Source organism: Grus americana, chromosome 17, assembly GCF_028858705.1.
Source record: "Grus americana isolate bGruAme1 chromosome 17, bGruAme1.mat, whole genome shotgun sequence".
NCBI lineage: Eukaryota > Metazoa > Chordata > Aves > Gruiformes > Gruidae > Grus > Grus americana.
In genome coordinates, this window is record NC_072868.1 from 10866186 (window position 1) to 10893263 (window position 27078).

The 27078-nt window shown below is 45.2% G+C and overlaps 1 protein-coding gene across 5 annotated transcripts in view; it reads right to left on the minus strand.

Annotated features, from left to right (window-relative positions):
* The window catches only part of COL20A1 (collagen type XX alpha 1 chain), a 50641-nt gene that overhangs the window by 13535 nt on the left and 10028 nt on the right, over positions 1-27078 (minus strand). For 4 of the 5 annotated variants that reach the window (XM_054845999.1, XM_054845996.1, XM_054845997.1 and 1 more), the window contains 20 exons: positions 25835-25990; positions 25163-25282; positions 24822-24986; positions 23090-23254; positions 21552-21724; positions 20762-20891; positions 20082-20227; positions 18608-18731; positions 17995-18134; positions 17650-17779; positions 16992-17134; positions 15733-15865; positions 11231-11373; positions 10455-10584; positions 10096-10152; positions 7267-7305; positions 5167-5305; positions 3292-3434; positions 2793-2902; positions 1863-2021 (listed from right to left, as the gene is read on the minus strand). In XM_054845999.1, the coding sequence (XP_054701974.1) occupies positions 1863-2021; positions 2793-2902; positions 3292-3434; positions 5167-5305; positions 7267-7305; positions 10096-10152; positions 10455-10584; positions 11231-11373; positions 15733-15865; positions 16992-17134; positions 17650-17779; positions 17995-18134; positions 18608-18731; positions 20082-20227; positions 20762-20891; positions 21552-21724; positions 23090-23254; positions 24822-24986; positions 25163-25282; positions 25835-25990 (2645 nt within the window). The remainder of the gene's footprint in view (positions 1-1862; positions 2022-2792; positions 2903-3291; positions 3435-5166; positions 5306-7266; positions 7306-10095; positions 10153-10454; positions 10585-11230; positions 11374-15732; positions 15866-16991; positions 17135-17649; positions 17780-17994; positions 18135-18607; positions 18732-20081; positions 20228-20761; positions 20892-21551; positions 21725-23089; positions 23255-24821; positions 24987-25162; positions 25283-25834; positions 25991-27078) is intronic. The other variant, XM_054846000.1, reaches the window with a different exon arrangement.

Genomic DNA, 27078 nt, shown 5'->3' on the forward strand with positions numbered 1-27078 from the left:
CTTAAATTAAATAAGGTTCCATGATAACCAGTAATGAGACACTCTGTCTTCTCAAGGGCAGCAGAGCCATGGAAGACATGAAGCTTTGCTGCACTTGAAAAGCAATGGGAGTAGGGACAGCACAAAGCTGTTCATTACTCAGCTGATATGTCTAGCTAAGCTGCTAGCAGGGGGAGTGGGGGAGGAACAAGGAAAGCACCGATTCCTGCCTTGTTGGCCACAGGCTTGTGATCAAATTGCTACTGAATTTATTTAGGACATAAGTAAATACTGCTTGAATACCACTGTCCCCTGGCTTCTTACACAGCTGACCCCATGTCCTGTTTTCACCTGGGATAGAGTTAAATTTTCTTACTAGCAGCTGGTATAGTGCTGTGGTTTGGATTTAGGATGAGAATAATGTTGGTAACACACTGATGTTTTAGTTGTTGCCAAGCAGTCAGGGAATTTTCAGCTTCTCATACTGCCCTGCCAAGGAGAAGGCAGGGGGTGCACAGGAAGCTGGGAGGGGACACGGCCAGGACAGCTCATGCAAACTGACCAAAGGGATATTCCATACCATATGACGTCATGCTCAGTATATAACTGGAGGTGGGCTGGGAGGTGCGCGGCTCAGGAACTAGCTGAGCATCTGTTTCAGGTGGTGAGAAATTGTGCTGTATATCACTTATTTTGTATATTCTATTATTATTATTGTTATTATTATAATCTTCCTTTTCTACCCTACTAAACTGTCTTTACCTTTTTCTTTTTGATTCTCTCCCCTATCCCACTGGGGGGATGGAGGGAGGAGAGGGAGCAAACGGCTGTGTGGTTCGGTTAGCTGCCTGCTGGGTTAAACCATGACACCCCGTATCTTACGGGCAATTCCAATGTCTGCTCTTTTCCTGGTATATCCCAGACCTCTGCTTCTCACTTTACAGTTGGGGAGGCATATGGGACAAACTGTTTTTACTGTGCTGCTTTGAGGCAAGGGAAGTTGTAAATCAACTGATGCACTGTTCTCCCCTGGACTCCTAGATCTAAAAGCAGACCCAAGGAGTAAAAGCTTCACATAAGTCATGAATGATTTTCTACAGTCCCACTGGCTTGTTGTGAGGGATGAACTTGCCCCTTATTCTGCACATATTTATCACTCCTGTTTTGTGGAGTAAGTATTGCAACGGACTGCCAGGCGATGGCACACACGGGTGTTTTTGCCCTTAGGACAGTGCACTGGGCTGTCACAGGGCAAGACACGGAGTCCACACCTTCCCTTGCTCTTTCCTCTTGCGGGAGGCAGGCTCTCTGCACTGCTGTGCGATGCATAAGGACATACCCTCAGGGCTGTGGGGTTTCTTTTTCAAGTAGCAGCTGACAAAGAGCCTCTATCCTGAAGATTATTTTCCTATCATTTGCATGCAGATAGGCAAGCCCAAAGACGCTGGAGGCTGAGGCGCATCCAGCCCTGTTGCCTTCAGCCACCCGATATCACTCAGGGGCCGATGTGCACAACTTTCCCTTGCAGAAGGAATTCCCAAACCCTCCTGTCTGCTTCAGCATCTTAGTGCAGGATCTATGCTTCCCCGGTCCCCAGGCGATGCAGCCAGCTGAAGGCACCTCGGGGACACGCTCACGCTGCTGCCTCTGATCACAGACCTCAGACAGAGGTAGGGGGCGAGGGGGAGAAACACCGCACTAGGAAAGCTCATTAAAATCGCAGAGATCAGCGGGATCAGGACACGGTCGTGCGTCACAGCAGCGTTTGGAGGCATTCAGAGCAAGCATGATGTGAGATGGCACTCCTCTCCATCTGCCCACCCCAGCCAGCTCCAAATTTAAGCCTCCTCACTCTCCAACAGCACGCACCACTGGGGACTCACCGATGCAGACCCGCTCCTGGGTCCTCTGGTCCTGGTCACTTTTCCCAGCATGATGAAGCCAGCGGTGGAGATGCTGCCGATGGTGTTGATAGGTTTCTCTGCTATTTTCTTACAGTCCAGATAGAGTTTGATCTTGAAGTGGCTCACAGCCACATGCACCTGGGTGGCAGGTGGAGAGAGGTGGGTTGGAGCTGCGTGAGGAGACGGGCAAGTCTTTTAAAGACAGTAATGCCTTCTGCCCAATTCCCAGACTGCTGCTGTTACTACCGGTGTGTTTTTAATGAGCAAACGAGGGGGCTCAGGAATAAGTTTCAGTGTCTGCAGTGCAACACTGCACTTTTCCCTGATGTTTACCTCACCTCTCCTTGGGAGAAGCCTTTCTGGAGTTGTAGTATTAAATAATTCAATTTTCAGAACTAGCTGAATAATGAAACTGCCTATAGGTACTGATAGAAAGTGCTCGTTGCTCATTTGGGTGGAATACCTTTGCTCTGAGGACACAGATGGCCACAAAAACGCTGTTATGAGTGAAAAAGTGGTCTTCTCACAAGGCTAGATTTATTTTATTTTATTTTTCCCTTCCTTCCAGCACTAAATGGTCACCAAAATCCCAAATTTAAAAAAAAAAAGTTTGATTTTTCTATTCTTCCTGATTATTAAGACCCAAAAACCCCTCAGCTTTGGAGTTTCTGGTGGGGAGGGGAGGAAAGAAATCAATATGTGGAAATCATATTTTTAACACAAGATGAACCTTAATTCTTTACAGTCATAAAATTCAGCATATCTACAAGAGGTTTGCCAGTCCCTAGCAATCTGGATGTAAAGCATTTGTATAATCACTCCTCACTTCTAACAATACATATTGATGTCATAATATTCTCAGACTGGAGTGAGATCGTGAGCCACATTTCTCCCTCTCTTGATAAGGACCTTATGAAAGCTCCCATAGAATATCTTCTTCACTTCCTGCTGGTCAAAGGAGACTTCCTGTAAATCAGCCTTGTAGTCATGATTGAAATAGGTCAAGGATTTCTTACTGGCTACAGGGAAAATAGGACAAATAACAGCTTAGAATTAAAAGAGAAATTGATTTCACCCACATATTGAATAGTAAATAAATAGGCTTAAACATGGTGAAAGACTTCATAGGTTATAATTAAATACTTCTAAACAGCAGAAAAGAAAAAGAATATGTAAAAATAAAGAATGTGTTACAAGGAGAATAAAAATGAAAAACTGTCTTTTAATTGCACTAGGAAGCATTTAAAATGCAAGGTTGGCAGCAACAAGAAAGCTTCCAAAAAACTGCCGCAGTATAACAAGAACATTAAAACATTAAAACTTTCCAAGCAAATGCCAAAATGAGTTCTGCTGCTTGCAGAAATGTATGGAAATACCTGAATTTAATGTATTCAACAAAAAAGCTTACGGTCAAGGTTAATGCCGAGGAGGGGCTGGAAGTCCTCGTCCGTTACTTGCCACACGGCGAAGGGCTCCTTGGGGGTCTCGGGCAGGAGGCGCAGGAGGATGCTGATGGTGTGCTCGGGTGGGATTGCAAAGAGGTGGACATCGCTGGAAGGAGACAAGCTGAGCAAGCATCAGTGGCTTAAAGCAGTGAGAGCTAGCAGGCAACATCCTGCAGACAGGGCTCATCCACCGTGTTTCTTGGGCAGGGTGGTGTGGAAAAGCTTCACCCAAGGGAGGTGCACGTGATACGCCAGGAAAGAGCCTGACCCCTATTTTGTGCATCGCTCTCAGGCTGTTGAAGCCTGTGCTGAGTGATGAGGCCTCAAGGGCCTTCCCCTCCTGCCGTGGGGGAGACCCAGGTGGAGCAGTCGGTGTCAGTCCATCACTGCCAGAGCTGCCTCGGGGACTGCCAACATGCAGCGATGCTTTTCGAAATAGACCCCAGCAGTAGCTTACAAAACATCCCCGCCAGGCTCCAAAACACTCCCCCAAGTCTCTTCAAGAAGTAGGAATGGTCATCGTGCAGCATGGGGTAAATCTTTAAGCCTTGGCAGAAATCAGTGTAAGTGCCCTTCAGGGATAAGCACAGAGCCCGCAGAAAGCCCCCTCCAGCTCCCCACATCCCAGATGCAAAATTTGGGCTCAGTGTTGGAAGTCAAGACCATGCAGCAATGCCCATCAGCAGCTGCTGGCACGACCCAGCTCCCTGTGCAGCCGCTGCCAAACCCGTCAGAGCACACCGGGCAGGAGCAGCAGCGAGGGGGTACAAGGCAATGAGGAAGGTCAAATTGGTTATGCCTGAAATACATCTGTAATCTGAAACAGGGCACATTTGCATGGGCATACACACAACTCATCAAGCATCTTTTCAGGACTGATTCATAAATAATGCCAGGTTCTTATTTCTCTCTCTCTTTCTGAAGGAGAAATGTCCTTGGAAAGGCATATGTACCAGCTGAACGACAGGATTTGCCCATAGTTTTCCGAGTATTTAGACCAAAGAGTTCTGCGAATTTCCCCCACTCTGTTTACTCTAAGAAGCTTTGCTTCTTTAACTAAGATTAAACTGAGCCAGTGCCTCAGTAATTAGGCTTTAAACAAAGTAGCACTGAATGTCAGGAGTCAGATCATTCCTGATTTATAATCGTAAAAAATGAATGAGGTCATGGGAGCTGCCTGGCCCACTTGGGACCCTGCGGAGAAGCCTCATACACAATGAAACAGGGTCAAGTCACAACCCAGAGTCAGTGGTTATTCCCTCTCATCAATAAAGACCAAGCTGCAGAGATCAGCTATGAGACAAATATTTTCTAAAGCAAAGATCTCTCTCCAAACCAGAGATGCTGGGAGAAGGGATTGAAGATGAAAATGTGACCTCAAACTGCCATCACTGAAGTGTACGTGGCTGTGGACAGAATGCCTAAAGAATTGTGCGGTATCCATACATGACATGATCCTTATGTCCATCACAGTAACTAACACTGCTGGAAAAAGTGATTTTGTAAAAAGGAAAAACCTCACTGTGAAAATGTTTGGCTTCACAAAAAATATAATGAATACCTCTATTGTGCCCCCTTCACTTCTGTGTGACATATTCCATACTCATCTTGAAGATAGTCACAGGTTAATATTTTAATATAATATGGAAAAATACTCTGGCATTCTTTTCAGTCTACCTGTGGTTTGATTTAGCTCATCATCTTTATCGTCTCATTTTGAAGTTGCCAGTGGGGCTGCATCATTCATCCGCAAATCAGTGATCTTTGCTGCGAGCATAGCTAATGTGTGCACGTGAGACCGACAATGAGCGTGACGCTGGTCACAGCCCTGCTCCCACCTGGTCCTCTGGGTGAGCTGAGTGTCTCTGAACAGGGTGAAGGTACGGGACCCGCTGAATACAAATGGTTCCATAGCTACACCTTTAATGGAGGCGTATTCCTTCTCTACTAAGCCAAAAGCTTCCATCATATCAAATCCTGGAACAAAGGAAAACAGAAAAGTAAATCGTTAGAAAAGAGGGAAGAAAAAAAAAAAAAAGTGTGATTGCAGAACGGGTAGAATTAGCCTCTAGCTAGCACGGACAGGCAATAGGAGAAAACGCCATAGCAACACAAACATCAAGGCTGTGCAAACTCACTAGAAACCTGGAGTGTGCTCCACAAGTGGCAGCCAAAGAAAATAGTTTGTGTCTCTACCCTCTGCACACGTTTGCTGTAATCTCCTCTTGGAGAAGGGTAGACTAAAGATGAAGACTTTCACAATTGTGTTTTCAAATCTCCAGAATGAAAAACAAATGATAAAAATGTTACTTCAACAATTTCTCCTCTTCAGCTAGATGCAAAAATACTATCTTCAAAAGACATGGAATCAGTCCAGTAATTGGTAGCATGGAGAATTATCTCTGCTCTGAAGTGCCTTATATGCAAGAGCCAGAAAAATTAGGAAAGAACTTTAAAATATGACCAATTCCATTTTTCTATTTTCATCAGACACCCAAGGGTGACCTGCCTTATGCGGTCTACAGAGATCCTCCCCTGACATCTCTCCCCACCTCCCTGGCTCGTGCAGCTTCGTCTCCCTCTCCCAGCTCATCATTAAAGCTCCAAGTCATTTTCTCATTTCAGTTTTCTGTTCTGTAAGACAAGATCTTGCAGTTGGGATTCTTTTTTTAGTTTATCTGAGTCTGCAGCAGGCTGGGATGAAGGAGACAGCTCATTCTTTAGCAAATGGAAAGGCTACAACTTCATTACAACATGGTCCTTTCAGTCTGGATTCCCTCACCCTTTCACCATTTACTACCTTCTGCGGTTTCTTGGCTTGAGTTGTTATTTTGCCTGGGGGTTGTATTTTGCCTGGGGGTTGGTCCAGGGTGCTTGTTTTGTTTTGTTTTGTTTTCCTTCCAAAAGAACTAGGGAGCTTGCAAAAAAAAAATTACTTACTTGAGAGCCATATATCTCTGATACAGGGCTTCTGGCACTGGAAATTCCTTTAAAATGTGCAGGAAATATTGTAGTGTAAATATTGAAAATAAAGCTTGAGTCACAACTATAAACATATTGGAATATGCTCATATTATTACCATATCATGGATCTGCCATTCCTGCTAAGGAAATGGGCTACTCCTGCCACCTTTGTCAGGAAGGAGAAGGAAAGGCCAACATTTTATGTGGCTTTATGTTGGTTGCTTTGGCTTCTGCATCCATAGACAGGGTGACAACGCCGAGAGCCTCCCGGGCAGGGATGTGCGTCCCCATGAGCTGCGAGGGTCGGGGGTGGGAGCTGAGCAGAGATAAATGACTCAGCCACGGAGTAATAGCAGAGCTGAGAACTGAATCCAGTTTCTCAGTCTCACCCGTATCACAAAGCTCTCTGGGAAGGAGGTGATAGCACTTTATAAGCAAGACTAATTGCTTTCTAAGTAGCAAATACATAGAGCAGCCCCAACAGCATGAAGTGAGGTTGTGGCATAGGCAGGAGAGATGGGAACTTGCTTCCTTAGCAAAGTCCGTACAGCCTGACTGCAGAGAGCTCTTTGGGTTTCCAGACCTCTTCTAGAGGATGCAAAGGTGATCTCGGTGACAGGCTGAGAGTTTTTCTTAAGGAGCCTATATGAGTTAGGAATTGAAATCCTCTTGAAATTCAACAGCCTTTGGAAGCCTAGCTTCTTGAAGGCCAGTGAAAATCCCGGCATTAACCACTAACAGCCAAGAGCACGAGCTGATGGAGCAGCAGGGGCATACCAATTCAGTCAGTGCAGAATATTCTTCTACTCCATAAAGAATATTTTCCTATTTCAGTTCTCTGACTTCTCCCCTTTCCCTCAGGACAGGGAAACCATTTCCCTCCTGCTCAGTTGTTGCATATTTCTCAAGAGAAGACCAGGTAGTGTTTTCACATTCACAGCCCAGCACCACTGGGGCTTGATGTTCTACTGTACCTCGTACGGAGCCTTTGGTAGAGCTGATGGTGGGGCAGGCTGTGAGAAGAAAATAAAAGGGAAAAACTATTAGGGAAAAAAAGGACAATAAAGAATTATGGAAGCAAAAGGAACACAGCTCCCCTAGGCAGAGCAATGGAAAAACACAGCAAAACTTGGAATATTCTACAGCTTAATTCAGAGCCTGGCCTTTAACATTATTTATATACGTATGGAGAGAGAGAGAATTTATGTTTATGCAAACATAAAGGTTGCTCCTTGGCTTGCCTATCACAAAAATAAAAATACTGTCTTTCATCATCAAACATCTTCATGATCACTTTCTTTTGACTAACTCACCTGGCACCTTATAATATGAAATACAAGGATGTATCATGTTCTGCAAATTTCTCCTTAAAAACAGACATCTAAACCAAAACACTAATATATTTTTTGAACCAGTGCTTTTACTGCGGCATCTGCCTTAATGGTGTTGTAAAATAAAGATAGATATCTGCAGTTCCAAATTTTGAACCTGAAACTCAAAATACACACAGCAAAAATATATATCTCAACCTGAGAGTCTGGCTTTTGAACTGTTTAGGGAAACAGAAAGAGTTCTGGCAAAGTTTTGCAGTTTGCCTTTCAGAAATTCCCTTGATGAATCCTCTAAGATGCCACAGGACAGAAAGCAAAACCAGAGGAGAAAGGACTGGGACATGAGGCTGGAACATGAGCCACCATGGTTATCCACTCTCCATTTAAAAGGCTCAGGTAAGGGCGTGTTTAGAAAACAGCACACGAATGTGATTTTCAATTATCTGCTGCCATGTAAATCCCAGGCCGTGGATGCCAGATGGAGCTGGGACAAAGGGAATGCTTGACGCAAAATGAGAAACGTCCCTGAAAATCAAGGACACTTGACAAGATGGACTATTTCATAAATGGTTTTCTAGGTCATCAGTGTAATAGAATCGAGCAGATCATTATATTGAGGCTGCGTTATAGCCTTGCTGTAGCTATTCTTGCATCAACGTCATTTCATTCCTCATCAGAAAAGCAGGGCTTCCAATTGTCCATACGTAACTTTTATAAAAACTGTAAAAAATGTAAAGGATGTGACACCCTCCCAAGGCACCTGAGATTCCTAAGTCTATAGGAGTTTCAATGCCACTCTTCATGATCAAGACATACATCAAAGAAAGGGCACCCAAATCTAGGACTTTGATGGTCATGGGACTGCTGAAGCCAGGAGTTAAAACACAGAGACTTACAAGTTGCCATGACCTCCTTTATTCAACCTGATGCATAGTTTTATACACACATACTATAATTCCTGTGGAAGTGGGCATAAAACTACTGAAAGGAACTATTGAAATCAGTTAAGAAATCAGTTACTGAAACTTGAGCCTCAAAACCATCTCTCTGAGCTTGACCAGCCCCTGGTTAAGGAGCAATGTCCTGCATCCTGGATGATCTGTATGTCTACAAGCTATACACTGCTCTGTTCCTTCCAGAAACCAAACAGCTTTCCAAATACAAAGCACTGCTCAGAATTGAAGCATAACAGGGGGGAAAAAAAAAAAAAAAAAGGAAGAAATCCCTCCAAAGTCATATAAACAGTCAGGGATCCCTTCCTGACCCTTGCCCAGACACCAGTGTCCCTCTTGCTGACATCCCTGGTAATCCTCACCTCCTTCCCAGGCTGAAGGTACTTGGATTGCTCACAGCCCTTTGATCCGGCAATGCTCAGCTCAGACAAAGCGTATCAGAGTCAGGGTAAGGATCCCTGACACTAGCAGTGTGCACTTCTGCTTTGAAGATTTTTCCTAAACTTTTCAGCCTCGGAGTCCTGCTGTTTTGTTGTTCTCTTTGTTTTTTGTTTTTGTCCCGAAGTCCCAGCCAAACGCAGTTATTCACTGTACAATAAACATTCACTCCTGCCACGTCAGACCATTTCTCTCAGTAATTCGGTTACATATCAATATTTGTGTCTTTTATTGCACATCCAACAATTCTCCCAGAGTTATTATGTATCATCTCCACTTCTTAAATAAAGTTACTTAATACAACATACAGAATTTAATATTTCTCCTATTGTCATTTCAGCTATCGTAGCCAAACAGCTATATTAAATTCTACAAGGTGCCTCATCAGCCTTACGGGAGGATTGTTTTCTACTAGAAAGTTCACAGGACTTTTCCACTGTGGTCTGAACATCTGTAGATTTCCTCAATAAGCCACTTGAAATCTTAGTCTGATTCTTTGTTGGGTACAAACTACAATTTTCTCATCTAATCTGCTTCATTCTTCCTTTGTGGCTTCCCTCAATACATTTTAAAACTGAAGTTTTGTTTAGAATAATTTTAAATAGACAGGAAAAGACATTACTGCCACAATATCTGTATTCTAATATTTGCTTCTTAACAACTTTTTATAACCCCATTAATTCAACGTTTCTCCCTAATCCATTTCATAGTTTGCTTTATATCAGCTATGAGAACATATGCTCATTAAATTTAATAAGGGACTTTACAGGGAACTTTAATTTAAAACATGTCATCATTCCTTTTGCTCCATTTTTGGTCAAGTTGTGCAGAAATTCTTTAAAAAATCCTATCGGTTTCTTTACTAAGTGAGCCTGATTTTAAGAAGTTATGTGGTTTCTGGCTGTCCTTGGACAGTCCCCAGAGGCATCCTTCAAGGAATTACATACCCACTCCTGCCTGCCCTGCAGAGCCCACACTGCCTGAGTTGTTATTGAAAAAAACCCCAAACAACCCAAACCAAGAACAAACAAACAAAGCCCACAAAAACACCAAAGGCAAGACTTTATAGGAGGTGATTTACCCTCTGTTTTAGATGGAACAAATCCTCGTATTGAAGGGAATTTAGACAACACAGGAGCTGAAAGACAAAACAAAGCACGTGTGAGCTCTGTTATTCAGGACCATGACCCCTGGCTCGAGACCCACATGGTCACCAGCCCTTCCTGGTCATTCTGGAATTGCAAATAACGCATGGGAGGAGGGCAGAAGTTGAGGCAAAATTTTCCCTTTTCAAGGCTCATAGCCTACCCTGCTGAGCAAAACCCTGGCCTTGGCCACAGCCCAGCGCAAACGAGGACATCGCTGCCCTGATAGAGGTTGCCTCAAGACTGATGGATAGAAGATTATGAAGAACATACACGTGCTGACTGATACACTTACCCGTCCGTCCCGTTGTGGTCGTGCTCTCGCTCTCTCCCGTGTAGTGGATGGCAGAAAGGATCACCTTGTAGGCTCGATCAGGCAGCAACGACTGCAGGGTCACGCTGCTGCTTTTGCCAGAAGCCATGATCTACAGTGGGGTAGAAAAAGAGCCCAACATTTGGGCAGGCTTCCCATTATAGCTCTTATTCACACCCCAGAGTTACATGGAGGGCTTCTAGTGGCAAGTCCTGGGACAGCAGGGCTCAGGGCAGCATCCTTGCTTAGTTCAGGCAACGGTGAAAGCAAGCAGAGGAAGCCTGGCTATGCATTGCCATCAGACTGGCCATGTCCAAGAGAAAAGTATTTCCCTGTGTAAAGACCCCAATATTCCCCGTGCAAATGGGTTAGAAGTGCCTTATGACACGGTAACCAGTCTGGGTTAGAGCAGAAAATCTGGGTTTTAAAAGGTTAACCTCCCTAAGTCAGAGGAGCAGTAGGTTTATCCTCAGCCCCTCTGGCTCCAAGAATTCCCCACCCCAGTTCAGGGAGGGGACAAAGCTGTGTTATTAGCAGCTTTGATGCACACAAATATCTTAATCACAAAGAAGCCTGGAGGTCATCTTCACAAAGCAACACACCAGCAAGTCAAGGGAAGAGGTTTGGTTTTGTACTCCTGCAAACCAGCTATCCTTATGGTAAACCCTACTGGGGTGAGCAGAGTTCCCCTGGGCGTGAAATGTCCCCACGTCCCCCTGGTCCGGTGCCTGTCACCTACAAAGGTGCCGGAGACTTACTGTTTGCTGGGCGCTGGGATCAGAAACAGGGTTGTAGGTGATTTTGTAGTGCTGTACGCGGCCGTCGGGGGGGGTCCAGTGGACCTGGAGGCTGGTGGGGGTCTCGGAGTCAATGAAGAGGTTGGTGGGTGGGCTCCGGGAATCTGCGGCAGGGATTAAAGGCAAACGGTATAGAAGGCAGGTAGTAATGTCTATAAACAGGGCCAGCAGCACTTGCTTCCAAGCCCGTTTCTGAATGCCTCAGTGCTCTGCTGTGCTGTAACCAGCGCTCAGAGCAGAAACGGTCACCTTGGGCAAGAAAGAAAACGGGTTCTGGAGGGATGAGAATTGCCCAAGTACAACACAGTATAACTCAAGCATTCAGCAATTTGAAGCCTAGGACATAGAAAAATATCTTGGAAGGGGGGAATAATCCTGGAAGCACAAAGAAAAGAGATCCTTTTTATACATTACGGACAAACTCCGAAGGATGCCCTTTAAAAGACCCAAACTGCAATTGAATTTCATCGCAGATCTGGAGACACACTGGACAAACATCTTGATTGCCAGATAAGCCTGGATCACACTTCAAAGTTAATCTATCATAATTTCTAATATTTTCCAGCTTTTTCTTTCTGTTTTAAAATTATTCTAAAAAAACCCCAGAGCAGCCAGCACACAACAGTTTTGTGTAGCGCTTCTCACACCAACCCCCACAGCCTTTAGAAGGGGATCCACGTACGGTGCCTGAGCTACCCTCCCTTTTCTGGCCCTGCACCGCGATGTATGGATGCGTCCCAAATAGGTGATGGGCTGAGCTGCGGTCAGCCACAAAAGGGTTTGCCAGAGACCAAAGCTGAGCAATTTTTAATTATGTAAATGCATTTCTTTCCCTGGAGTCCTGCTGCATAGCAAACTGGACCTGGTAACAGAGGCTGCTATGCTGGAGTGATTTCTCTGAGTGAGGGCTGAGAGTTAGTAAGAGAAAGGCAGAGGGGGCTAAATCCATCCGCTGTTCAAACAACATGCTCGAGAGCGTGGGGTCTTCTGCTCCTGGTGCTTGTTTCCAACCAGCATCTTGCTTTGCATAAACACATGGTCTTGAGCTCGTGCTGGTGTGAAGACACAGAAGTCTTGAACAGAGAAAAGGAAGCATTTTATTCAGAAGAGACTAAAAATTATGGGTGAGCCCTAAAGACAGTCAAGGACACACGCCCAGGCTATGAGGTTTCTTTTCTGCAGTTTTACCTGTAAGGCTCTTCTGCCCACCCAGCAGAGTCTAGGGTGACCTTAGAGCACAGGTTGAATGAAGATTATTTGCATCTTCATTGATCCTCCTTCCCTTTTCTGTATAAAATGAGCTCTAGTTTTACTGAAGCCGAACCAAGATTGCTAGCAGCTGAATGAGGCTGGAGGCTGTTGCTGTGCATCACCGCAAGGTAAAGCGGAGAAGAAAACAAGTGTGGGAGGTAAAGTCACTTCAACAGCACTATTATTAGTGCTGTGCTATACGTCTGCATCTTTGCTGGCTGCACTGGCTGTTTCCATCAGCTGAGGTAAGTGGAGACTATTTAAGTGAACAAAAGGAAAGTTAGGGAAAGTCTTGTGAGTTGGGTTTATTCTGGAAAGCCTCCAGGCCCAGCAGAATTTGATGGCACGGATCTGACAGCCAGGGGAAAGGTCACCTCCCAAAGCTGCCCAGGAGGAAAGAAGCATCTCTGACACAGAGGACACCATCTGTGCCTTCGATTACCTCTTGAACCTCTGCTCCTCCACAGGAGGAATCCCAGACTGCTTGCTCTTGGGTCTAAGCAGCATCACAGGTACTTCTTCAAATAAGAATAAAACCCTGGAATCCATTCCATCAAAATATTCATCTGCAATGATTATATAGGTCATGTTTTTTCCCCTTGCTGCTTGGGTTGAAGCTTCTTCCCCACATTTCAATCCCTTTTATTTGCAATGTATGCTCTGGTACGAAGAGCTCAATGAGGAGCTGGATAAAGAACTGGAAGATATTTACCAGCCCCAGGCTGGAGACTTCTGGCACAGCTTAGCTAGAGGAATGGGGCACATAAGCACTTTGTAATCCACTTCAGTGCAAAGTCAGCCAGGGTGGCTCAGCCCAGCTTCAGCAGCAGTTCCCATCCAAACTGCTCCTATTCTTCACACGGAAGAGGATGAGACACACTTGCATGCTCTGCCGTAGAGGCAGAAACCTCCAAAAGACACTTTGTGAGCAGATGGGGAGGATTGGGAGGGGTAACATTCCCAAAATTGTGAAGATCTTCCTGAGTCCATATTTACTAATTTTTGTCTCATCTTGCCTAAGCTAAGGGACTTCTTTTACTCTGTCTTGCTCTGAATATTTAATTACACCATTACAACTTAAACATTAATTGCTGAGCTAGATAAGAAGATAAGGAGGGACCTGCACCATATTAATGTCTCCAACTTTCTTCCTTTTCCAGCTAAAGCTATTCAGCCATTTTAGGTTGAATTCATGAACCTTTTGAGAGTAAATCTCAAGCCATAACTTTGAAACAAATTTTCTACCTGCCAGGAAGAAGAGGAACCTTGTCCCAAGCCTATTGAATGACACATCAGAGTGAGGAATGGTTTTGTTTTTTGTAAGAGGATGATGTTTCTGATGACCTGTTATCTGTGAGGGACTGGTGTCTGCAGGGTCCCTTGGCCTTGAAATGAGTGTTTCAGGTGTGGTGAGGGGAAAAGTGGTCATGAATAAAATGAACTTGGTATTCTCACCTCACCCCCAGGGGAGGAACGTGGTTCCATTTCACAAAACCAGCGTGCAAAGAGCATCGCTCTGACCTGGCATTTTTTCCTTTAACCTTCAAAGAAGGAAGTATTCTGGGGAGGATGGGAGAGAAGCTTGTGTTACCAGTGCTTCCTGCTGAGTTTCGCTTCAGCCACTGCCTTTAAACTTCAGTGTTTCTTGCAAATTCTACCAAAACATTTTTAACAGAAACTTCATGACTTGACCTACTCCTATATAAGGGGATGCTGCCAAGAGAGGGAAAGAGAAAAGCAATGATGGAAGGATGAGTGGTTTCTCAACCTCCTCCAGCGTGTACTTATGGTTTTGTTCAGCACAGCCTGATCATCGCTATTCACCAGGTTGCAACCCAAAGTCTGCCATCCTGAGGGGAACTAGGTATAGCTTTCATTGTTGTTTCAGCCCCTAGATTTTTATTTTATGATGAAAATTATGGTGAAGAGGGCTCATAAAAATCAAACCAATGGCTTCGGTGTTCCAGATAGCATAAGAGATTGCCATGCAAACTGATCAGCAGCACCCAGGCACTAAGACTCCCATTTGGCTGCCCAGCTGCACACTTGATTTCTTTGAGCACTTTCCTTTCCTCATGCAGCACAGCAAAGTCTGATATCCCTAAGGCATCCTTGTTCCTGAACAAGGACAGCAGCTGACAAGCAGAAGTCAAATTGCCTTCCATGTCCCACCAGGGTGCCAACACCAGCAAGGGCCAGCTTGTTCAAATACGCCTAGAAGGGCACCATCGCATGCCATTTGCAGTGGGCTGAGGGACCCGCTCTGACATTTTGTAATTCATAGCTTAAAACATAGCCATTCATTTTCTGAAGCCTCTAAACAGCTCTAATTGTCCCTTTATCATTATATACCTGTAGGATGCTTTCATTTATTATTTTTTCTTGTCAGTATGCAGCTCCTAGGTACTCGCCTGAGTCAGCTTTCTATAAACAAATGTAATTATTATTCATTATTAATAAAACCTGAGCTTCTTATTCTGAGATTGCCATTTACTCTGAGCTTCATCAGCTCAATATCAGCCTAAATGAGTTCATTCTTCAAAGGAGGTTGAGAGCTGAGAGATGGAGGAAGAGAAAAGTGCTGCTGTTGAATGAATTGTATTCCATTCACTGCCAACAAAGCCATTATACAGGCAATATTAATTAAGAGGACCTCTGGGAGTGCCACTTTTTAACCTCATATCCTGCCTGTACAAAGCGAGATTTAGATAATGCTTCCACGCGGAGTCTGCCTGCAGGATTCTCTCTCATTTTTGTAAGGGCCCTCAGACGAAGCACAGCTCAGTAATGACGTAGCTGAAGAAATCCTCACCCTCCTTAACGCACAATATTTTACTAACAGGAAACACTCATTAAGCAGCACAGTGACACGCTCAGCTGAACACTCTACAGAAAGCAAATTCATTTGCATCAATACACTCTACAGAAGCGGGGGGGAAAGCAATGTATTCTACATGAAACACATTGCAAGGGTATCAGATGCCTACAGGATGCACCAGCCTGCTTGTGTTTGCCCAGCCTATTTTTCTCAGGACAAATTCAGAACGCTAAGACAGAAAGCTAAATATCTCTAGCCATTTTCAGACATTCAGGTTTGGATTTTCAGAGCTGGAGATGACCAAATCTGAGCTGCTGGTCTGTGATGGATTCTGAGGCATCCCGTGCCCTGTTTATTATCCCTAGGCTGTGGATACCAAACACTGATCACTTACTGGTCCTGTGCTGAACAGAAACCGTGTCACTTCGAGCACCATCTTTGTAATAGGCCCAGATGGATATTTTATAGTCGGTGTTCTTCTGCAAGCCTGTCAGGACAGCAGTTGCCACATTTCCAGTGATGGAGAGCTGCAGCAGGGGAAGAAATGAGTCAGTTGAGTTCCCAGGAATCCCCAAACTAGCTCATGCCATCCAAGTGTCTGTCTCAGATTTCCTGTAGGCACAAATGAGTTAGCACTGGGCTTTTGGGACAAAGTCTACCATTTTGAGTTGTACACATCTAAACAACGGCAAAATTCCAGCCCTGATTAATGCAGAGTAGGTGTCCATGTATTGCTGCCAAGTTATATTCAGCAGCTACTTCAGTGGCACAGTGCAGTGCCCTGACACAAGGCACTCAACCTGCCCAGAGCATGAAATCCCTTTGCTCAGTTTCCAGCTTTTAGATGTCTTGGGGACAGAAGCCCCAATACACTGCCCTATTCCAGCCCAAATGTGAAGCATCTTATGAGAGACTTGTGTATTTAACCCATTTCAACTGCTGTTTGCACTCATTGAAAATAGGGGCTCGAGATGAAAGAGGTCACCTGGTCCATCCCTGCCCCTCCTGCACCAGCTCTGTCTCCTGGTCATTCTCCTCTGTGTGTTCCTCAGTTGGACCTCATCCTTCTTGAAGAGCAGTATCCCAAAAGTAGTCAGTGCTTACCAGCACTGAGGAAAGCAGAAGGTGCTTCGCCTGTCTTAGAGGCGATACCTCTAGCTATAAATACTTGAGTATTATCTTTGTCTTTTCCACAACAACTTGACATTGTGGACTGGTGATTCTCTGCCACCCCAGATCTTTTTCAACTGAATTGCTTCTTAGCTATTTGTTCTACATCCTGTATACCTGTAGTTAATTATTCCTGCCTAAGCTTAATACTTTCTGCTTGTCCCTATTGAATTTCATCCTTGAGATTTTCCAGAACACTTCTGCAATCTTCCCAGAGCCTGTAGGACTTTGACCTTGCCGACCCACTGTCCCTCCCACTTCCAGCACCCAAGGTGACAGCTTCATTGAACAGAGCCAGACCCAGGACAGACCCTGTCTTATTCCATAGGCTTGCTTCAGCTGGGTGCTCAGCTGTTTCATTTCTTGAGTGCGTTAACCTGAATAGTTTTGCACGTCCCTATGCCACTCTTGCAGGTGAGTTCAGAGCCATCAAGCAGGCACAAAGCCAACCTAGCCTCCCCAGAGTTGTGCATGGGTCTGTACCTCCTGAGGCTTCTCTCCACCGACTGTGCTCCATTTGATCTGATAGACAACCACATCAGAGGCAGCGACAGCTTCCCACTGCAGGCGGAGGCTGTTCCCGGAGAGCTCGGTAACCTTCAGTGCACGTGGAGAGGGGACCTTCACTGAGGGATGCAGAAGGAAAACCAGCTGAAGCGCAGGCACTGACAGTGCCTTGTCAGAGCCAACGTGGGAAGCAGATGTTCGGGGAGCAAAACATCAACCAGGCAGATGTCTGAGACCAGCCTGTCTTTCACTTCTTCAGACCCATATGACAACAGCCATCAGGACAGGGAGGGGTAAATTATTTTTAAAACCCTAATTAAGGAGGATTATCTTATTTGTGGAGAGGACACGTATCACGCCAGCATTGTAAAGGGGAGAAGGCTAGGAGGGCTCTCAAGGACACAGTGGTTAACAATACATCATGCTTTTTCTCCATTTGCTTCTTTCTTTTATTCCTTCCACCTCATTTTAAACATAACACAGTTGGACATATCCCGCACACAAAGAACAACAGTCACCTGGCGTTTGGCCATGAGCTGTTGAGACCAGTTTTCAAAACATCCCAGTTCAGACACACACAAGCCAGTTTTGTCACCTGTTACTGGGACCAAAAGCATTTCCTTTCCTTACTTACAGGTGGTAACATTGCCAGTAATTGGAAAGGAGTCCCCTTCATCATATGTAGATCGGACACTGATGAAGTATTGGGTGAGGGAAGACAAAGGTCTCAGGACAGTGGATGTTGCAGTGCCAGGAACCTCTACCTGCAGTGGAGGAGTTGTATGAGTATTTGGAGAGGAGCACGGGGACATTTGCAGAGAGGGTAGCATGTGGGTGGCAACTGCATCAAAAGTGCCCATTTCAGAGTTAAAACACTGCCAGCAGATAGGCCCTCCCTGAACCACGCAGCTGAAGGATAATGAGGCAGTATCTGACCTCCCAAGTTTCTTTTCCTTCCACCAACCCCTTGAGGACTCACCTCCCCGGTGTTGCTCCCTCTGCTAGAAACGTAGGTGACGCGGTGAGCTTTCACGGCCGGAGACGCAGCCTCCCAACTGACTCGGACGGATGCGTGGCTGAGCTCGGAGAAGCTCAGGTATCTGGGAGGACTCAAGGCCACTGCAACAACGGTTAGTAACAGCACTCCAAGTTTTCACAGGCTGCAGAATGGCAATGCCACTGGTTGCCTCCTGCTGCTCTTAGATGACCCCACCTTGAACTAAGATACTCTTTCACCATGTGGGAAAATATTCTCTTTATGTCACTGCCATACTTGTCTCTGGGATGTCATGAAAGGCTACCTGGGCTTTAGGTGAAGAAACAGTCAAATCATTCCCTTTTTCTCCCCAAACAACAAAGACCTCAGGGAACAGCTCTTTCAGGAGTTCTCTTTACCAGGGGGAAATCACTCCTTTTTCACAGCTCACCATGTAATTAGAGATGCCCTTGGGGACCAATATTCACTTAAGATCCAGCACGGAAGAAGCAGCATGTTTACAAGCCACATGCACAATATGGGAAGCACCTCATTTAACACGTCTCTCCTGCCTTAAGTGTTTAATAACAGCTCAGTAAGCAGCAGCAGCACTTACATGTGGTTTCCTGGATGCTGGCTGGATCACTCGCATCTTCCCCATACATCGCATACACCGCAACAGAGTACTCCGTGCTGGGCGAGAGCCCATCCAGCAGGACCTCAGGCTGGGCCACCTTCACCTGTCAACAGAGAGACCCTTCAGTTCTGGGGTACCCACCAATGTTGTCAACAGAGCAAAACCTTACAGAGATGCAGGTCAAGGTCCCTTTGGTTACTCTGGGGGAACTTCTCCACTTTGGGACTTCTGCACTTGGGTGGGTACTCCACCTCTCTTCCTAAGGGACACCAAGCCCGTTGGGGGTACACATCACCTTCTTCTACCCTGGTCTGCAGAGGTGTAAGTCTCTTATACAGAGATGCTGCTGCTGCTGCTGTTCTGGGTTGGATCAGAGGGCAGGTGAGATAAGATCCCACTTTGCTCAGACACCTGGAAAGCTCTTGCAGAAGAGCTGCCTGCTGCAAGCAAACCCATAGCAGCCGGGTTGCTGCCACCTGCCGCTAACACAGCGCGGCCACAGCTCTCCTCCTACCACCTGCTCGCTGCGGAAATGCGCCCCAGAGACTTACAGGAGTCTGCACAGAATGGAGCACAGTTTTAGGAAAGGCTGAGAACATTTTAAGGCTGGTTTTGCATACATCCCATAGCCTTAGAGCATTGCACTCCTACAGTGCCTAAGTCAGGTAACTGCAGAAATATTCTAATATGCATAAACACAATTTTAAATGTTGGTGTCTTCAAACATTCTGAATCTTAAAAAAACCACAATTATGCACTGAAAGGAGAGTATAAGCATTAATTGCTCTATTGTGAAAATTATCCTGCAATTGCTCCTATTGCTGTGCATTCAGGGGGGAAATCTGAGTCAGAGGCAATACGTTACCCTCACTCCCTCACTTCTTTTTTCTTTTTTATTTTTTTTTTTTAAATTCATATCTTCATCCTACAGGTACTCCGGAGAACTCATTAAAATGCACAGATTACAAAGGTATCTTAGATGTTTTTAGGGATTTTCCATTCATGGAGCATTGTTTTATTCTTATGCAGTGTTGTAGGTCTGTTTTCAGAAGTCAGCAAAAACTGCCCTAACAAATTTTCAATTAACATTTTAAGATAAACAAAGCAAAGACATCTATGTACAGTCTCAAAGACACAGTAATTACACTTGGGGCTGTAGAGATGTGAATTCAGTGCCTGGGTTTCCAGGGCCCCATGAGGTAGTCAGTTCTCTCCCTATACCTTAATTTCCCATGTGAAACCCTCACAGTTATAAATTGCTTTGAGATAACCATTAAAAAAAAAATTTTCCATGAAAGATATTGCTGGCAATAATGCTGACATCTTTTTTTTTTTTTTTTTTTTTTTTTTAAAAAAAAAAACACTTGATACCAATTCACAAAGGCTAGAACTGGAACTAAACTCAGCCCGGACAGAGAAAAAATTATATTGTCATTATTCTCATGAACTCTACCTCTGTAGTATAGTCCTCTGCTCCATCGGGGGCTGCGGAACAGAGCACCAGGTACTGCGTGGCTCCCTGGGCTGCCTTCCAGCTCAGCCTGATGCTGTTGTGGCTCAGCTCAGAGACACGCAGGGAGCGAGGGGAAGACAAAGGCACTGAAGGGAAAAACAAGGCAGAAAGGTATCTTCAGTGCATGAGGTCTGCAACAGCTCAAACCCCAAAGGAGACCTGGTTTTGCAACAGCTACTGCAAGCTGGTGGGCATCTACCCCACATCGAACACAGTGGAGCTTCCACTTTACAGAGAATAGGTTTAATTCATTTGGAGCCCAGGGATAAAAAAAGTGGCAAGGGGTTGGAGGATATTTCTAGCACGGTGTGTTACTGCCATGTCAGGGGGAGCTCAACACAGTGGTCTCCTTTGTGGAATGATGTAGGTGGAAAAGGACCCTTGAAGGTCTCTGGTACAATCTGCTGCTCAAAGCAGGACCAAATTAGAGCAGGTTGCTCAGGGTCTTGTCTGGTCAAGTTCTGAACATCTCCGTGGATGCAGATAGCTGTAGACAGACTGAACTTGAGGTAGGGGGAAAAATTCAATGCCAGGCTCCAATCAGAGATGGTTGCAAAGAAAGAGGTTTGTTCACCTATCATAACCATGCATCAGCATAATTGTCTCTACTCACGACCTACATGTGGAGGTGATGCCTCTCAGCCCGTCCCCAACAGCTGTGTCATAAATAGGAAACACTGACACCAGATACTCCGTGTGCGAGGTCAAATTGGAAAGCCGCAAAGAGGTGACTGCTCCATCTAAAACCACCTGAAAGCACAAAGGAGGGCTGTCAAGACAGGGAAGTTCTATCCTCTCTTTAGCAAAGGAATGGCTGAACTGGCCTTCCCTAGCAAGTGTGGCTTCTTTGTGGCAGATCTGCGACCAGAAACACAAAGTTCAGTTGCCATCTGAATTTTGCATCAGGTAATATCTCCCCACAATAGAGAGGTAGAAGGCAATAAGCATTCCTGTCCTCTAAGGCTGAGATGTGTGCAAACACCAAACACGAGACCCTAATCATGCTCTCACTGAAATCAGTGGAAATCCATCAACAATTTGGATTTGCTTTTCTAAGTCATATCCATCCCAGATGAGCATCCTTGGACAGCTCTGTGTACCTGCATGTCTTTGAGTCAAAACAGATACTTTAGGGAGGTGATAACACTGCATAAGAGAAAAACTGGCATCGGCATGGCTTACGGTATTTCTAGCAAGATGATATTTATCTGATGTCCTCTTCTATCTTACCATCTTATCAGCTGATTACATTTACACTCAGTATGCCTTTAATTTCATCTCTGGCTTTAGCTGATGTCCCACAAGAACTGCATCTCTACCTTCGTCTCTTTGTCTACTCAAGTCTACTTAAATTCCCAGCCACCATCTTAAGATACTGCAGTCTCAGATGTCCAGAGAAAGGTCTCTCACCTCTTTGGGGATACCACCCTTAGATGGAGAATACACAATCCGATATTTCTTTGGTGGTCTCAGAGGAGGACTCCAGGTCAAGTGCATGCTCTTAGAGGTCACAGCCGATATTTTAAGGTCAGTTGGGCTCAGCTGGGGACCCGTGTTCACAGGGATATCTTTAACAGTGCTGCCTAGGAATTAACAACACAGTTACTTTCTTATATTCAAACTTCTCATGCCAAATGTACTTTCCAACTCATAAATATGAGCGACATTTTTCAAATCAAGTTACAGTCTCCTTCCCTATAGAAACTGTTCCAAACTGCTCTGAAATAAATATTTAAAACCAGAGCATACAGAGAACACAAATACTCCATAGAGAACAGGCTGTGTATTTTGCTTGTTGCTGGGAATATTTTTTCAACACAAGTCTGAATTTTTGTCTGTAACCAAAAGATGACCCAGCTTTCCTCAATCATGAAAATTTGTCAAACTGAACAAGCAGAAGTTATTTTGGTGGGGGTTTTTTTTATTTTTTTGAGCAGCCCATCTTTCTTTAGCCTAATCTGTACCTTTGAAAATTGTCTAATTATATCAAGCAAGTACAAATTAATAAGGATGAATCAATTTATTTATATGAATCTCCAGAGCATTTAAATATAAGTATGCTTGAAAGTTAGACATTCCCATTCTCCTTAGGCCAATCTTTGAGCAGACAGAGATGTAAATATGTACACAATATTTCTCCTGAGGATCTAAGCTAACATCTGGAGTGGTTTTTCACCCTCCTGTTCATCATACAAGCTGCTCTCCAGTAAAGGAAAGAAATAGACTGTTTGGTTTTATCTTGAAAATACCTTGGACATCCACCATTTAAAGTAAAGTGAGGGTGTGGGGGGAAGTGTTTAGATGTTTTATAATCTCCTCTTCCTACCTCCACATTTCCTCTGTACACTCTCTTTAGTATATTCTCACATTTGCTCCTTTGCTTTTACTGCCTCCTCTTGGTTGGAAGAAACTCGGAAAAGGAGATGGTTACAATGCATTTATCACACCATACGATAAGGGAAGAGGGAAAAGAAGTCCCCTCTTCCCTACAATGGTAGTTACTGTCATTAGCTGATTATATTCACCAAGAGTTATCCAAACCTTTTTTAAAAATGGCTATTGCCTGTACTGGCTCACAGTTCAAAACCAGATATCTACACCAAAAGCATCAGAATGGAAACATCTACAGGTAACATCTCTCGGTGACTTGTTAGAGACAGCAGGGAGTCTGCAGTGGAGTGAGAGTGGAAGAACTGTATCCAGAGGGTGCTGTAGAAGACAACGATCACAGGAGAAACTGACCAACACACTGACATGGCAAGGACCATTGTCAGGCAGAAAGAAGGCTGAGGAAGGAGATCAACACGGAAGGAGAAGAGTTAGGTGGTGCTGACAGGGTGGTGGAGCTCATGGAGGCAAAGGTACGAGAAAGGGTCAGTCCTGATGGCAAGGAAGGTGGATGGTGAGCAGAAGGAAGCTCAGCCCTCGCTGAGGAGGTTTCACTTCACCTGACTTTTCCTTGTTGCTCTTCTCTTTGATCCTGGTGCACAGGACCTGGGTGAGCCTGCCAACCAGAGAGCTCAGCAGTGGGAAATCCAGCACATTGTAGACTGTGAGCTCCAAGGGCTCTGAGGCCACCTGCTTCAGCTCTGCCTCATCCGCGTTCTTCACCCCTGCAATCAGAGCAGAGAACAAGACTGAGAAAACTCCCCAGAGAGGAGCAGCTTCTGCCTCCTGCTTCTGTATTGTTTGTTCAGAGGCAGGATGGGTCCACCATCGTCCTGCTGTCCAAGCAGAGCCTCCCAGTCACTCCAGTGGGGTGTCTGAGTATGGTCTTGGGCTTTCCTGCAGCAACAGCCTCAGTCCCACTTGGGAAGGGCTTTCACTTTCAACTCTGTGGGCTCAGAAGGTCTTTGGTGGCCTGGAGACAGACCAATGAAGAGCTCCTGTTTTCCTGCCTCCTCATCACTTGCAGGCTTTGCTACCAGGAAGGCAGATATTTTTCACCCTAAGAGGCAGTTGGCATACATGGGGGAAGGAGTGAATGAATAAACAACAATTTTATATTTATGAGGTGCCTGCGCTCCCCAGGAGAGTCTGTTGTTCATCAGAACATCACATCACGTTTCCAGAGAGTCAGGGATGAACAAAAAGCAGACCCTTTATTTAGCAGAACCTCACCAGCACAGAGCATCCTCAATCCCTATCCTTCCACTCTGCATTCTCACTAACCCTCTGCAGACCAAACTCCACAGCATACAACTTATTTTGCTTCCCAGTGCTAGGCTCAAGGTTGCCCTAACATTGCCCAAGCAGTACCACTGCCAGACGGGGATCCCACCTGGTTTCTCAAGTCCAAGACCATTACCTTAACAGCTTTGCTAACCTCCTTCCGCCTTGCTCTTGCAGTGACAACCAAGGCACTGTTGAGAGTAATACTGAGGTCCTGATGTCTAAGGACCAAACAACACAATCTTCCTATAACCAGAGAGGAAAGGCAAAGACCCCAGCCAGGAACAGCTCTCCAAGTGATTTCAGGTACACACAGATGTTAGTTTGTGGTGCTGCGCAACATACAGTTGAGGCTCAGCAGCTCCACTCAGTCCATCAAAGGAATCGCAGTTAGCTACATAAACCTATGCAATAAACTCTTGCTTGTGTGTTCCCAACATAAATTAGCATTTAAAGTTTTGGGGCTTGTGATTTTAGGAGAGTTTTCTATGTAACTTTATTGCTCATGTATTAGTCTTTAGCAGACTTGTGTAGTCATCAAGGACAGAGCTGCTCAAGCCCATTTTGTGTCTCATTATTGCTGCTGGATAGTGAAGAGCAGATAAAATTATTATTCAGAGAAACAGAAAGTTGTGAGAGGCAGTAATTATAAAGAAGGTCTCCTGCCCTCCCAAATACAATGTTCTCTTGCCTAATTCCACAGCTGAGAACATTGTTCTCATGGCACAGGTCTCTTGAGGCTCACAAAGGTCTTTAGATGGGAGGTGTGAAATCTCTCATGTGAATGAATGTTTTTTCTAAACAAACAAAATACCCTTTGAAGACATTGCCCGTGCTGAATATATGAGTTAATTTTCATCTTAATGACAATGTAATGAGGTCTTACCCACTACCTTAGTTTTACAGCCTCAGGATGTTTCTATCAAAGTTGAGGAAACATGAACTTCAATTTGAAGATCAAAAGTAGGTTGGCTTTGTCCTACAGCTTATTGATGACTGTGAACTTACCAATGGCAAATATCTCTATGCCCAGGTTTTTCAAGGTCTGAGCAGCTAGGTTGGCATCATCCTGGGATTTTCCATCAGTCAGGAGTATTACCAACTTCTCAGCCTCCAGCCGGGCACCAGCATCTGGTTTCAGATTCTGCTCCAGGACATGGGTCAGTGCCAGACCTGGGGAGGAGCAGAGATGGATGGTGTGCTGTAGCCTCGCAGGCAACCCTCCCACCTTTACTCTTTCCTCTGCCCCCAGTGGCCTTGGTCCCCACAGAGAACATCATCCCACGGGAACAGCTTCCTCCACTGCAGCCACACAGACCAGTTAGCAGAGACCTGCAAGATGGAGTTACCTGTAAAGGTGTTGCCGCCCTTGTACCGCAAATTCCTCACGGCCTCCAGCACTTGGTCCCTCGTAGAGTAAGCGCTCAGATCCCACTCTGTGCGGGGATCGCTGCTGTACTGGGACAGCCCTGGGGAAGGCAAGAGCTATCGGCATCATGCAAGCCAAGGTAAGCTACAACAGGAGACCCACTTTGGGGATGCAGTGTCAGACTTGCCATGGGAGGATGACACAAATAATGAAAGGGAGTAGGGGTGAGCAGATTTGGTTTCTAGCTCCACTTCTCTGCATGGTCCTTGTCATGCAGGCAGCAAGGTGATGCCTCAGACCCCACTGGGTACAGTGGTACTTATCCCCGTGGTGATGCTCTGAAGTATTTGATAAGGTCCCAATGCTAATCAGGGTAAAACTAGTCGTCTGCAAGGAGCACGAAGGATTTGCGCTGTCCTATTTCACGTACAGCCTGGCCAGTGTTAGCACCACTCAGAACTGTGCAGCTATTGCTTACAGCCACTAGAGGCCAGAGCTTGCTACCAGATGGGAAAAGCTGTCAGGAGCAGCAAGCATGACCTCACCCTGAAGGAATAAAAGCTGCTCAGAGTAGCACATAACCACAGGAACAGAGACCAAGGCCCCTTCAAACAGAGACTTCCCAAGGTCACGAAGCAGGAAAGTGTCCTACCTACTCTTATCTTGTCTTGGGCAATACTGAATGGGGAAATCAAATTGCTCAGAAACTCCTTAATCAGCTTGAAATTGTTGCGTCCGATGCTCCAGGATCCATCCACAAGCAGGATGATATCAGTCATTGCAGATGTGTCGCACTGAAACTGGGAGCCTGCAGGGTATAAAGTTTGATATTGACAGAAGCAATTGTAAAGGAGGAAAAACTGCTTCAGTTTAAAGATGAAAAGAAAAGCTGCAGTGTAGGGCCTTGTCTGGATGGTGGATTGGACCATCTGCCAGACTGATGCATCCCAGCATCTTCGGAAAACCATGTGGTTAAGGATAATCCACCTTAGAAATTGAGTGGTGCACAGCTGCATTTCTGCAAAGAACGGGTTAAAGCTGTCAGGAGGTGTGTGCCTAACTCAAGCACTGCTCTCTGCAAGCTGTCAGCTCCATTACATCTCAGTCCCAGCCCAGTGCTTCCCTTTTATCTAGCCTAAGTCTCCAAGAATTGCAGGTGATTGCTTAATTCCATTCCATCACGAGATCTCCTGTCTGCTATAATTATTTTGTGGCTTTATATTAAATCCAATCTCTTTCTAAAAACCTGCTGGCATCACAGATACTCAAGCCATGCCTTTCTCCCCATCCTAGACCTGCAATGTAACAGAGGATAAGATAGGGCATGTTGCTGATCGAATGCATCTTCCCCAAATATTTTTCGAATGGGGGATTTTCCATCTTTGGTAGAGGGAAATAGGTGAACCCATCAAGATTCAGTGGCCTGCAAAGAGGTTACTCTCCTATCTCCCTTCACAGACATGGAAGGTCTCAAGGCGCCAAATGAGGATGCTCTGACCAATCCCATTCCCATCACTTCAACAGTGCTGGGAGCCATCTGCCCTGCCACGGTCTCAACTGACAAATCTGAAGGATCATCATGGATCAATTATCTTTGAAACATGAAGAACAAGTCCAGGAGGTGGAGCAGATTGGGTAATGAATGTCACTGATGCACTCCTCCCCTTCCGAAGGCTTTGGAAGGTCCATGACTAGGGAATCTGTTGACATATACAAACTCTTACATGGGTCTGTCAGAAGCAGTGGGAGTTGGCAACAGGAATAGAGAAAATAGTGGCAAATCAATAAATTAAACCATCTGGAAGGAATTTTTGGCTAGCTCCTATTTGCCTTAAAATCTGTGATGTTCTGCAGAACTCCAAACTTCTCCAGTGATTCCTGACAGTTTCCCTAGCA